At 37.5% G+C, this 12938-nt stretch overlaps 1 protein-coding gene across 1 annotated transcript in view; it reads left to right on the plus strand.

The window, feature by feature from the left end:
- Window positions 1-12938, plus strand: part of ITFG1 (integrin alpha FG-GAP repeat containing 1) — a 78612-nt gene that overhangs the window by 4475 nt on the left and 61199 nt on the right. Inside the window, exons 3-6 of the mRNA XM_068150584.1 lie at window positions 1186-1331; window positions 1770-1827; window positions 2431-2505; window positions 5660-5754. Coding sequence (XP_068006685.1) covers window positions 1186-1331; window positions 1770-1827; window positions 2431-2505; window positions 5660-5754 — 374 coding nt within the window. The remainder of the gene's footprint in view (window positions 1-1185; window positions 1332-1769; window positions 1828-2430; window positions 2506-5659; window positions 5755-12938) is intronic.

The raw sequence follows: 12938 nt of genomic DNA on the forward strand, positions 1-12938 counted from the left end.
ATATATATGTCTAGTTTTAGCTGTGATAGTACAGCATATACTATTGCTTATGAATACTGTGTCCAGTTCTGGGCCCCTCAGTTTAGGAAAGATGCTGAGTTGCTGGAACATGTCCAGAGAAGGGCAACGAAGCTGGGGAGGGGTTTGGAGCACAAGCCCTATGAGGAGAGGCTGAGGGAGCTGGGGTTGCTTAGCCTGGAGGAAAAGAGGCTCAGGGGAGACCTTCCTGTTGTCTACAACTACCTGAAGGGAGGTTGTAGCCAGGTGGGGGTTGGTCTCTTCTCCCAGGCAGCCAGCACCAGAATGAGAAGACACAGTCTCAAGTGCACCAGGGGAAGTTTAGGCTGGATCTTAGGAAGAAATTCTTCATGGAAAGAGTGATTGGCCATTGGAATGTGCTGCCCAGGGAGGTGGTGGAGTCACCGTCACTGGAGATGTTCAGGAAGAGACTGGATGGGGTGCCTGGTGCCATGGTTTAGTTGATTAGATGGTGTTGGGTGATAGGTTGGACTTGATGATGTTGAAGGTCTTTTCCAACCTGGTTAATTCTATTCTATTCTGTTCTAATGCTTATTAATAGTATTTTGTCTATCAAAATCTAAGTTGCTGTTATAGCTCAGCTTCACCTTCTATAGTGATGCATATTTTTATTTTTCCTTATTCATGTCTGTTTTGGAAAGAGCTTTAGATGTTATTTGGTTTTAATTCTTAACAGAATGATCCATGGTTGTGTGTATGAATCAGAGTCTTTCAGTAGGAAACCAAGTTTAAAAACAAAACCCAACAAAACAGAAACAACCAGCCAACCAAACAGAAAACCCCAAACAAAACAGAACAAACAATGTAGGGAGGAGTGGAAAGGTGTGGCAGAAGACATTGTTTTGAAAAAGATACAGCTTATCTGCCTCTTGTCTTGCTCTGTGGTTGCAAGCAAAAGATCCAGCTTTCTGCAACACATTTTTGAGCACTGGTTCTGCAACAAGTGAAGAGATTTAAGGAAGTCTAGATAGCGGTAGTAAAACGGATGTGGCTGAAGAATACCTGATAGCTGAAAGTTAGAGTTTAAAATGTTTTCCTTCCTTGTATTGGGCCAAGTAATAATAATTGAGATTAAAAGGCAAGCCTTTCAATTTTCATAGACATACTTATTTGTGTGTGGGATTTTTTGTTTGTTTTTAATTGTAGATCTCTGGGTGTCACCATAACCAGTGTAGTTCCTGGGGATTATGATGGTGATTCACAAATGGACGTCCTTTTGACTACCCGGGCACCAAATTATGGCAGAGATGAGCTTTCAGTGTTTATTTTCTGGGGGAGCAACCAAACATTAGGTGAGTTGCTAAGACTGCTTGTGGAAATTGGAAAGAAGAGAAGCAGTATGGAGAAAGGAGGATGATGTGGCATGATTAAGAATGTGGGGTTTCTTGTGGTGACAAAACATTAAGCATAGATCTTATGCACAGCGTTACATTTTTAGACTGTTTTCAACCCAAGTATTTCAGATTTCTGTCTGATGGCACTGATACACAGAAATAGGTTTCACTATGATCTATTTAGACTAGTTTGTTAAAGAGTAATGGAGTGAGAAGCAGATTCAGCATATATTCAGGAAGCTGTTCAGTTGTTTATGCTCAGTGGAGGCTGATTTTTATTTTTTTAATCATAAAGTTGATGGTTGCAAATTAATAGAAGACTAATTATGTATAAGTAAAAAGTGTAAATATCACAACATTGGTGATTGAATCAAATTAATATTTTTCTGTTTTCAGATATTAACCATAAAACTATGTTAAATAAGACTTTTCATGATGAGCCTCTAGTAATGGAGTAAGTATGACCCACGTTTTAGAAAACAACAGTTATAATGGTGGCTAAGAGCAACTCAAACACTTTAACACTAAAATTTGAAATGCATACTCTTTAAATTTTAATAACAGGGTGGTTCCTGTAATATCATTTGGTCTATCAAAAGGTGATGAAATACATCACTCATCTTTACAGATTTTGTATGTGGCATCAACCTGGCAATAGCAACTAGATAAGCTTTTAAATGTTTTTTCGTTCCGGTACTGTTTTGTGCAGAAAGAGAGGCGTTCGCTTGTTTAAGTGAATTTTGCAAGGGAAAACCTTGCTGACTGAGCAAATACATCTTTTACAGTGCACTTCCTTCTGTGAAATACTGAACAAAAAGAAAGGGGGGGTGGAGGGGGAAGTATACCTGAAAAATCAAATGCATGGTAAAATAGGTTAAATACTGAAAGCACTGTACTACTGCCAGCAGCTCAAAGACCCAAAATTCAGAAGAGACAACACAGTTGAAAAATCTTCATTGCTTTGTGGGATAATGCTAACAAAGGACTTAAGAACACTTGCTTTCAACTCTTGTAATGACTGAAGTGGCAATGAAATGTTTTTTTTTTCCATTTTCAGCTTTAATGGAGACTTAATTCCTGACATCTTTGGTGTCACAAGTGATTCAAGTAAGCCACAGGTATTGATAGGCAGGTAAGCTAAGGGTTTGTTTATGAGCATGAATTTCAATAACTTACTCATTGTGCATCTACTGTTGGTGTTATTAAAAAAACCATAAGACTCATGTTTAACTGGAACTGTGAGAACATAGAAATCTTCTCTCATTTCCAAGTGTATCTTCAAATATTTGGTGATGCTCCACATCTAATTTTTAAGTGTTATTTTATAGGGGAAATAATTGTTTTACAAGGCAAGTAGACATTCCATGATAGCTGAGAAAACAAAACCTCTGTTATTTGACATGACAAATAGAACAGTTATACTCTCTTTTGTTTAGTACACTTAGATATTTGTTATTATAATCTGTACCATGGAATCTGGTGCTCTATAAAAATACAAACCAGTTTTTTTAAGTAGCATCTGTAGAATGTAAGTTGCATTTAGTCTAATAAATGAAGTGACAGGTTGATGACATGAGAAGTACTGGATCTTAGAGGGGATAACAAAAGGAAAGTGTGCAAGAGTTTGGGATAAAACAACACAGCAAACCAAAAAAATCATCTGGCACCTATCCAGGAAGTTAGTTGTAATGGAAAGGTTAGACAAATGGAAAAGTTCAGGAGTTGCAAAGTGTAGGGGTGTTAGGGTACATGTCAATGGAAGTATTAGGTATGCTTGTTGCAGGAAGAGATTCATAAAGAGACATAAGACAGATGTGTCTTTAAGTAGTGATGCAAGTGTGCATGCAAGTGATGTTCTCTGACTTTTAAGGAGTGGCTAAGGCTGCCCTTCTGCAATAGAAGTTGACTGGAGTCTTATGAAATTGCAGTTAAGGGGACTGAGCTTCATTATTGAAGTTTCTGCTAGCCTTGGAATATCTGGAATGGGACTAGCTAGCAAATACTAGAATAAAAAATTACTATTTTCATGTCATTTAAATAAGTAAGGACCATGCAAATTTAAAAGTAGCAATGAGTCTTACATTGGGTAACATGCCAAAGAATTCTAACTCTCTTTTGAAAAGACTTGTAAGTTATTTGTTAAAAACAATACTGGACCCTAGAGAAGGACATTGCACATTCTGTTCAGTTTTCTTGATATGGATTTTGAAGTTTGTAATCTGATGAAGAAAAATAAAGCTTGGGTTTTTTGAGAGCTATTAGGATTGTCTGTTCAGGGACACAAATTGGTGTGACTCTGAGTTAGTGAAAGCTTCACTATTGAACAGGATGACCCCTTTTTTAAAAAAACAACCAACCAACCAAAACCCCCAAACCAACCAAAGAATAAAACACCACCAAACAGCAAAAATTAGGTGTCTGCGTATCGTTCCTGGTGACTTTTGCCAAACTGAGTTTAGGGCACATTCAAGCTTTGACTTTTGCAAGGAAGAACTTCATTGAGAGTATTGTGAGTTTGGGCATTCCTTGAAAATCGAAGAAGCCTCAAAATAAGAACACTTCAGTTAGAACTCTCTCTGATTTAAAGTTTTTTTTTCTCTGTGCACAAAAGATAACAAATTTTGGGGATGCAAGTTGGGTTATAAATGTCAAAATAAATACATTGGTCTTAGCTTTGTGATGATCTGAGAACCACTCTTGATATTTTCTTTGAGCTATTTTTCTCTTGACTGATAATGAATCATTTCTAATGAATAATTGGAGAAATAAGGAACTGGGCTTCTGTTTTCTCTGAGACGTTTTGCAGCTTTTAAATAGAACTTCATAGGACTATAGGATTCTCTTGAATATTATTTCGTAACAGTATCATAGTAATCTGCAGCTCTGTGTGTTTCAGGAGAAGTCCAGGTGTTGACATCACAGCTGGTTTAGGTTTGCATACAATTAAAGTTTATTTTAACAGGAGGAGTGTTTTAGGAAGTATTTGCATTTCTATATGGCTTTCTTTGTTTCTATTGTTTCAAAAGAGGTCTGTTACCACTGGAGAAATCAATGAGATGATTACTTTGTCTCTATGGCAACCGTACATCAGCTTTGTGTTGGGCATCAAGCTACATGGCTCTCAAGAAATGTTTAAATAACGCTTCCCACACACACACCCCCCCCATTAGTGAGTTTAAAAAGTCTCACCTGTTACTCCTAACTGTCTGGTTTACTTTCCTCAGAAATCATTTTGAAATTAGGTAGGGTAAATAACATTTAAATGTGTAAAGAGAAACTATACCCTTCTTGGCAATATGGTTTTGGTCATTAATCTCCACTTGAACGTTATCACCATTGCTTTTATTTGAATTGATCACTTATGGAATAGAGATTTCAAATTGACAGGTGTGTTTCTGAGCACCTTGCAGTGATTATATTTTGAAACATTATGAAGATAATTTTTCTTGGGGGGAAAAAAAAATCCTTTCAGTAACATTAGGTTACAAATAAACCTTCTCATTACACCTCAAAATAACACCATGTGCTGTAGGTAACAGCATAAGCAATGCCTTGTACATGGAAAACAGCTTTATGCCATCTGCATTAGAAAAGCTCTTATTTTAAATGTAAATTGCCTTTAAAACATCCACTACAGCTGTATAACTTTCTTGGCTACCTTCAAAAGTGAATGCATCGTAAAAGCTATAGAAAATACTTTGTAAATAATGAAATGTAGCCTGCTTGAAAATCACATAGTCTGTAGTGTATCGTAATGTGAGAGTTTAATTCTTGTGTTCATTTCTTTCTTCTTCTTGTAAGTGATGGAAAATTAAAAAGTCCTTTTACTTGCAGCAGGCACAAGCTGCTTTAAAGCATGTGATTATGTCCCATTTTGGTCATCTTTATTCATCTTAAAGTAGATTTCAGAAGTACTGACAGTAAAACTGCATGAGGAAATCAGCAAAGACAGTGATCAGCATCTCAAGATTTACAGTTCAAGTCTAGGCATTAAATTTCACTTTGAGGGTAGTGATACCTTTCTGTATGCCAAAGTGTTGCTCTAGGGAGTTAATAATATCTGACTTAAGTCCCTGGGCTATAAATCATCCTTCGCAGAACCTTTCAAACAACTGCTCTAGTTACTTCGTATATTGTAAGCTATGTAGTGATTTTAGCTAAGCATTGGGAAAACATGTTTTCTATTTAATTTTATTGCAAGTTTAACTTTTTTCTTCTTTAGGTGTATTATGATTAACAATTCCTAAGCATTGATGAAATACACTGCTTTTCATTCTTGTCTGCAGGAACTTATCATGGCATGCTGCATTGGATACTCAAAGTAAAATGTATATACCACACTCTCATGCATTTATAGATTTGAATAATGACTTCACTGCTGGTAAGTCATAAAAGTGGTAAATACCTTCCTGAAAATATTTGTCACTACGTATACGATCTAATGTATTGCAATTTCCTTCTAATATTCTAAGAAATCACATTGATGGCTGTGAAATGTTGATATTCAGTAACAATGATTTTGCTACTTATGTTTGTTTTAAATTGTTTTACTATCTACTGTTTTAAAAGTCTGAGTTTTACAAAAATGAACACCGCAATAACCAATGAAGTGTTGCCTTCTGTTCTTCATGATGCTATACATACTGAATACATAGTATTCAGTTTGCAAATGAATCTTAAGTAGGGCTGCATTTTCTTCATGAGTCTGAAAGTGGTTTCCTAGATCATTCAGAAGAATTTTTCAAAGCTGGACTTAAACTTTGTTTTTTTTCCTATAACCTATTTGTAATTCAGTGCTCACAACGGATTACTGAGGACAATTTTTCTTACTGCATTCTTTATTTGGGTAGCTCTGTTATGTTTGGGTGGGTTTTGGGTGAAATATGCAGTGCAAATTAGCTTTTGATTACCATGATGGATCTATTTACCACTTACCTGGTTCATACCTCCAAGGATGTTTACATACTGCACTAAACTTAGTTTCTTGACACACTAAATGAATTCTGAATCCCTTTATTTTCTGCTAGATGTGCAATGTACATCAATCCATATATAGCAGTTTTAGAAAAAGACCTTATTTTCTTTCCTGTTTACTACCATGAGAATGAGAGAGGAAAGAGTCCATAAATTTAATTAAAATGGTTGTAAATGTTTAGGTTAATTGCTTTAGCACATAGTCATACTTTAATATTCAGTTCTGGCACATCACTGCATAAAGCTGTCAAGTGAAACTTCCATCTGAAAAATTAAATATACAGTTGCTAACCATAGACAGTGTCATGTAGTAAATAATTATAACACACTGAATTCTATAAATCCATTGGAATTTTGTTTCAGTGGCATGGGAAGCATAGATGAGCATTCCAGGTAGCATTTTAAGATTGAAATCTAAGCTCACAGGTAGGCAAAAGCAGGAAGTCTTAAGTTCCTTACATAGATCAATCACAGACTGATCAATTTTTTTGCCAGAGCACACAAAAGCTTTTATGGCAGCTAACAGCCTAAGTAATGTCCTGAGAGCCAGGATCTTTGTGTGAGAAGTGCTGGGAGCTGTTATAGATTCTATGTGTATTCCTATGTCAAGATGTGAACAGAAGGTGCTCCCCATAGAAAACTCCTGACTTGCATTTTCTTGTAACAGCAAGGCTGCTTCACCTCCAGCTGAAATATGTATTACATTACAGCAGCCTGAGGAAAATGTGAAGGTAAACCATTCATTCTGAGAAGAAAACTGGAGAAAATATTACCAGAGAATTATTTTTATTATTTTTCTTGCTTCTAAGATGGGCACTGTGCACCGTTTTGGTTTTTTTGTCTCAATGAGAATTGGCCCAACTGTCAAGAAGACATATGTTGCTGAGAAATATCAGACACGCTGATTTACATATCATTTCATGACTGACATGTTATTCCAAGATTGCCTGCTGCCAGAATGAAAAGTCACCAATTGCCTGGTCCTGTCTGCAGATTTAGGGCGGTTTCCTCACATCATCTTTAGTAACTGCTCACAAAATGGGCTAGTGGGGAGCACAGTTCATTTTCACGTGAGTTATTGAGCTGATCCAACTCGCCATGCAGCTTCAGGATTGCCACAGCCAATGTAAGGAGAGAAGGTTGAATCCTTTTTTTTAATGGCAGCAGTTGTAGCCTGCTTTTAATCAAGCATGAAATTGCACTTTGAGTCCCATTGTGTTCTCGCTATGTCTCCTTTAATTTGTGCTAGTCTGTACAGAGTTGGTCAAGTGACTCATAGAAATAGTCATAAAAGCAGCAGCTGATGAAAATTTTAAAAAAAGAAGCAAACAAAAACCCCTCAATGTGCATGTAACTGTCTATGCAGTGCTGATAGATAGGCTTTGTAGAAGACAGCTAAATGCTTCTCCAGTTTAACTCTGGTAGTTGCTAGCATTAACTGGGGCAGCACAGCCTTAATACACCAGCAAAGAGGACTGCAGTTCCTATTGTTACTTCGCAGTGGAGTCAGTGGAGTCTGTTACCTACTGGTTGGTGTAGGCAGAACTAGTGAAGAGGATAAGGTTCTTGTAACTCAGTATTCACTCACATTGCCATTCTTGAGTTGGAACAAAACTTCATTAAGAATAGGTCCTGGTAGTCATTAAAGTCATATGGATTAAGGAAGCAAGGAGAGAGTCTTGCATGCTGCCCGAGGAGGTGGTAGAGTCACCATCATTGGAGGTGTTCAGGAGGAGACTTGATGGGGTGCTTGGTGCCATGGTTTAATTGATTAGCTGGGTTGGATTGGTTGATAGGTTGGACGTGATGATCTTGAGGGTGTCTTCCAACCTGGTTAATTCTATTCTAATTCTATTGTCCCAAAAATTTAATCATGATATTTGATGTCGCTGTGGTAATTTTTCACTGGAAAATTCAGAGTATTTACTCGCAGGCAATGCTATTACTAACAAATATGAAGGTAAAGTTGTACCTAAAATGGTTGTGCTGACTTTTGTTAAAAATAAAAACCCCAAACATTCAGAATAAGCCAACTCTACATGTTGTCCTTTTTGTTTGATGGGGTTTGTTTGTGAGGTTTTTGTTGGGGTTTTTTTGGGGGGGGGAGGGGAAGGGGGAGTATAGTAATTTTTCTCCCCTAATACTCTGCAATGTTTTGAGACTCTTTATATTCTTTAATGGATGCAGCCAATTCTGAGATTTTTCAGCCGGGCTATTTTTGGCAGTTCTATCATTATAAACAGCTTAGGAGATTTAAAGTGTGCTTGACATCAAAAAGGAAAAAATCCTCTCTGTGCAGAATCTTTTTGCTAGTTTATTGCCTAACCCTTTTTCAACCTGCTGATACTAAACCCTCAAAACTGAGCTTTTAATTGGCATGCTTCTCCTGCTCTGGGTAAAATGAAGTTGAATTGTTATGATTTCGTTATATGAGAACATGTTCCTAAAGATGTTTTTAATCCCTAACAGTGCTTCATGAAAGGCTAACTGTGTATGGATTTTATAATCCAAAAATCCATTAACCAGAACAAAGATAATACTAATCTTTCTTAGTGAGATACAGACTAGGCTGTTTCAAATAGTAATGCTGCTGGTGTTTTTAAATAAAGCATCCTCAGTTTCTTACAATTTTTAATTCAGTAAGAAATGTTGAGTTAGGCCAGGAATCTCACATAATCCATGGAAAAAACCTGCAGTATAAAACTTTTAGCAAAAGGTCTACATGAGCTTTATGGATAAAGTAAATGCACAATTTTGAAATGTCTTCTGCTATGTATTAGGCATGTCTTGCTCTAGGAGAGAGTGTCGAGTTGACAGAACAACTGAGATAGGAAGGAATGCCTGAAAATCATAGTATCACAGTATCACTTAGGTTGGAAAGGACCTCGAGGATCATCGAGTCCAACCTATCAACACTGACCCCATGACTAGACCATGGCACCAAGTGCCACGTCCAATCTCCCCTTGAACGCCTCCAGGGTCGATGACTCAACCACCTCCCTGGGCAACCCGTTCCAATGACGAATGACTCGCTCGGTGAAGAACTTCCTCCTCACCTCGAGTCTAAACCTCCCCTGGTGCAGCTTGAGACTGTGTGCCCTTGTTCTGGTGCTGGTTGCCTGGGAGAAGAGGCCAACCCCTTCCTGGCTACAACCACCCTTCAGGTAGTTGTAGAGGGCAATGAGGTCACCCCTGAGCCTCCTCTTCTCCAGGCTAAACAATCCCAGCTCCCTCAGCCTCTCCTCATAGGGCTTGTGTTCAAGGCCTCTCACCAGCCTTTTTGCCCTTCTCTGGACACATTCAAGTGTTTTGATGTCCTTCTTAAACTGAGGGGCCCAGAACTGGACACAGGACTCAAGGTGTGGCCTAACCAATGCAGAGTACAGGGGCACTATGACTTCCCTGCTTCTGCTGGCCACACTATTCCTAATGCAGGCCAGGATGCTATTGGCCCTCCTGGCCACCTGGGCACACTGTTGGCTCATATTCAGGTGGCTGTCGATCAGCACACCCAGGTCCCTCTCTGTTTGGGAGCTCCCCAGCCACTCTGATCCCAGCCTGTAGCTCTGCATGGGATTGCCGTAGCCAAAGTGCAGCACTCGGCACTTGGACTTGTTGAATGCCATCCCATTGGACTCTGCCCATCTGTCCAGTCGGTCGAGGTCCCTCTGCAGAGCCTTTCTACCCTCTAACTGACTAACATCTGCCCCTAACTTTGTGTCATCTGCAAACTTGCTGATGACTGACTCTACCCCTTCATCCAGATCATCGATGAATATGTTGAAGAGGATCTAGTCAACCTACCTACCATCAGTGGTGGTGTTCATACGTGCACTGAGATAGACGGAAAGATGAGGAGAATATATGGTGATTCTTACTAGGATAGGACTACTGGGTATCTAGTAATACATAGTTGTACTTGTCACTCATTCTTTTTAACAGATAGCTTAAAAAATAATCTTGAAGCTGTTAATAAATAGGCTTGTCTAAACAGTGTGGAGCATGACACCCTGGGGCAGCATTTCTTAAGCAGGCTACTCAAGTAAGAGGCCTGTCTTAAAAATGTCATATGCTCAAACCAAAAAGTATTTGTAAGGATTTGACTCTGATTTATAGTGGAGGTAAAATGTAACTTCTTGCACTCGTCCACTCCATTCAAAGTAAAATGGAACTGAGTCTTTCTCAGAAATATGTTTCAGATGTGTTGATCAAGAGATGGAAAAAATTCTGTTTCACTGAGTAAACACTGTGTGTAATGTGGTTGTTGCACTGGAGATTGTACAACTGAGATACATGAACCAAACTGTAGGAAAAAGGTATTAGAGCTGGTAAGTGAGGCCAAGATAGTTAAGAGGACTTGAAGACCACCCAGAAATGATGCAGATATAGGTATCAATACAGGTCATCTATTTAGAGCTAGATAATAGGCAAATGTATTTTGTTTATGCCATCACAGTGCCATCCTAAAATGTCAGATGTTTGACTAGGATTAATTTGAAGTCTAAATTCTAATTCTAAGTCAAAATTATAGTACTTAATTACTTGGAGGGGGGGAAAGCTTATTGGTAAACAATACAGTTAAAAGTCTTCTACCAAGAAATCAGACCATGGCCCTGCAAATATTTATGGACTGTGCAGACATATGAGACAAAATGCCTTGGACTCTTGAATCATGCTGTAACTTCATACTGTACATCTGTCAATGTATCCTTGAATGCTATGAAAAATAGCTAATGTATCAAATATTCTGTGCCTTATTTGGTTATGTGACTCCAAAGTTTGGAAATACTGCTTTTACAACCTTTCTTGTGTTGAACACTAGCACATGGTGTGTTTAATTGCAGATATTTCTGGAACATATTATATAATGTGAAGGGAAAAAAAATCATAAATTTTATTTGGGGAAAAATGAAGTGGGGAAACCAGTCAGAAACAGCTTGCTGTAAGCTAATTGCTGCTCTCCTCACTAATTTCTGATGGTTAATTTTCTTATGTTGTTTTGCTTTGGGAATCTAGAAATGTAATGTATCGGAACATTTACAATGTGTTTTCTTTTTGATTCCCACTTCTTAGTTAAAATGCATAAATGTAGATATTTTTCTCCTTGAAAACCAATCACTCAGACCACAGGTGATGCTGCTGTTGTAATAATCTAAATCTGGCCTCTGAAGACACTGTAGTGCTTGTTGTCAAACTCTCATTATGTTTTTGGTGATTTTTCTCTTGATGGAGGCTGGTACTTTGTCTGCATATACTATTATCATCAAACCTTATTTTATGCAATAGACCTGCATTTATCCTCTATTAAAATAATCAAGCACTTCATGTTTGCAAACAAATCATCTGGCCTTGTAAAAATTAACTTGAGTAGCATTAAAAAAACTTAAGGCGTGGATGTGTGTGCATTTGAAGTCAAACTGGGCTTGAGCTCTGGTTCTGCCTTGTCTCTTAGGTTTTTTTCTCCGAACAAACATTCAGCAGTGCCATGCCTCTGTTTCATTCCGTGAACAGGTTCAGTATTTTTAATTTCTGAACTGTTTTGAGCTCCAATAACAGAGCCCACCTAAGAGTTTACAGCAAGTAATGGAAGCAAAAATTGTATCATATGAGATACAGAAGGATAGGGCTTTGGAGGACCTTAGTCTATGTCTTTTTGTTTGGTTGGGTTTTTTTAAATTATTGTTATTTTTATTTTTTTTTTAGTATTTGCAGATATCTCTAATTAATAAGTGCCCCATGTGGCATGACCTCATGTTACTGCTAGTCTTCTGTTTGTTCCTGCAGTTTTCAATGCCACAGGAAGTTTCTGCTCATAAAATGAAGCTACACTTGCTCAAATTAGCTTCATCTTCTGCTGCTGCCAATGCCATTGTTCTTACTCATAGCTTACAGAGAGTTAAAGAGTTGAGATTTTTAGAGAAAAGGAACAGCTACTTTAACTTAAGTTTATCCTAATCTTTCCAGAAGAAGCCCTGATCTGCGCTATCTACTTACCAGTTTTAATCTTGAAATTGATTATGAAGTGTTTCGAAAGCTATTCAATTTGGAGTATTTAATTGTGTACTAATGTAACTGTATACACCTGGGGGTACTAATATGATATTTTAATGAGAATCAATAACTTAATATAGGGAAGAAATAATTTTTTTCTGTCCCAAAATATGAAAATGTGTTCTGAAAGCACTCTTAGCACTGAGTGGTCGTCTTTCATTGCTTGAAACAATATTTTTGCTTTTATTCTGAAAACAAATAGAATATTCTGTCATAAAACCTATTTTTGGAGTGGTAAAACCAGAGGACTAGTCCCACTTGCTCAGCATATGCAGAAGCATACCTATTCAGCATAAATCTACTTTCCATGTTTTGCATTTAAGTGATGCTTTTGAATTAATACAGATGGATTCTTTTAATAGTAATTTTTAATAATGAGAGGGATCTTAGTGCTTAATTATCTTGTTGATAATTGTTTTTCTTTTGCTTTACTAAATAGTTCCAGTAAACACTTACTAAGTTTTGATGGGTGCATTTGAAAATAGGTCTGCTTTTATTGCTATCATTACCTCTTTCATTATAAGCCCATTTGGAAAAAAA

The sequence above is a fragment of the Melanerpes formicivorus genome, unplaced genomic scaffold, assembly GCF_026170545.1.
Source record: "Melanerpes formicivorus ecotype bairdi unplaced genomic scaffold, bMelFor1.0.p_v2 SCAF_20, whole genome shotgun sequence".
NCBI lineage: Eukaryota > Metazoa > Chordata > Aves > Piciformes > Picidae > Melanerpes > Melanerpes formicivorus.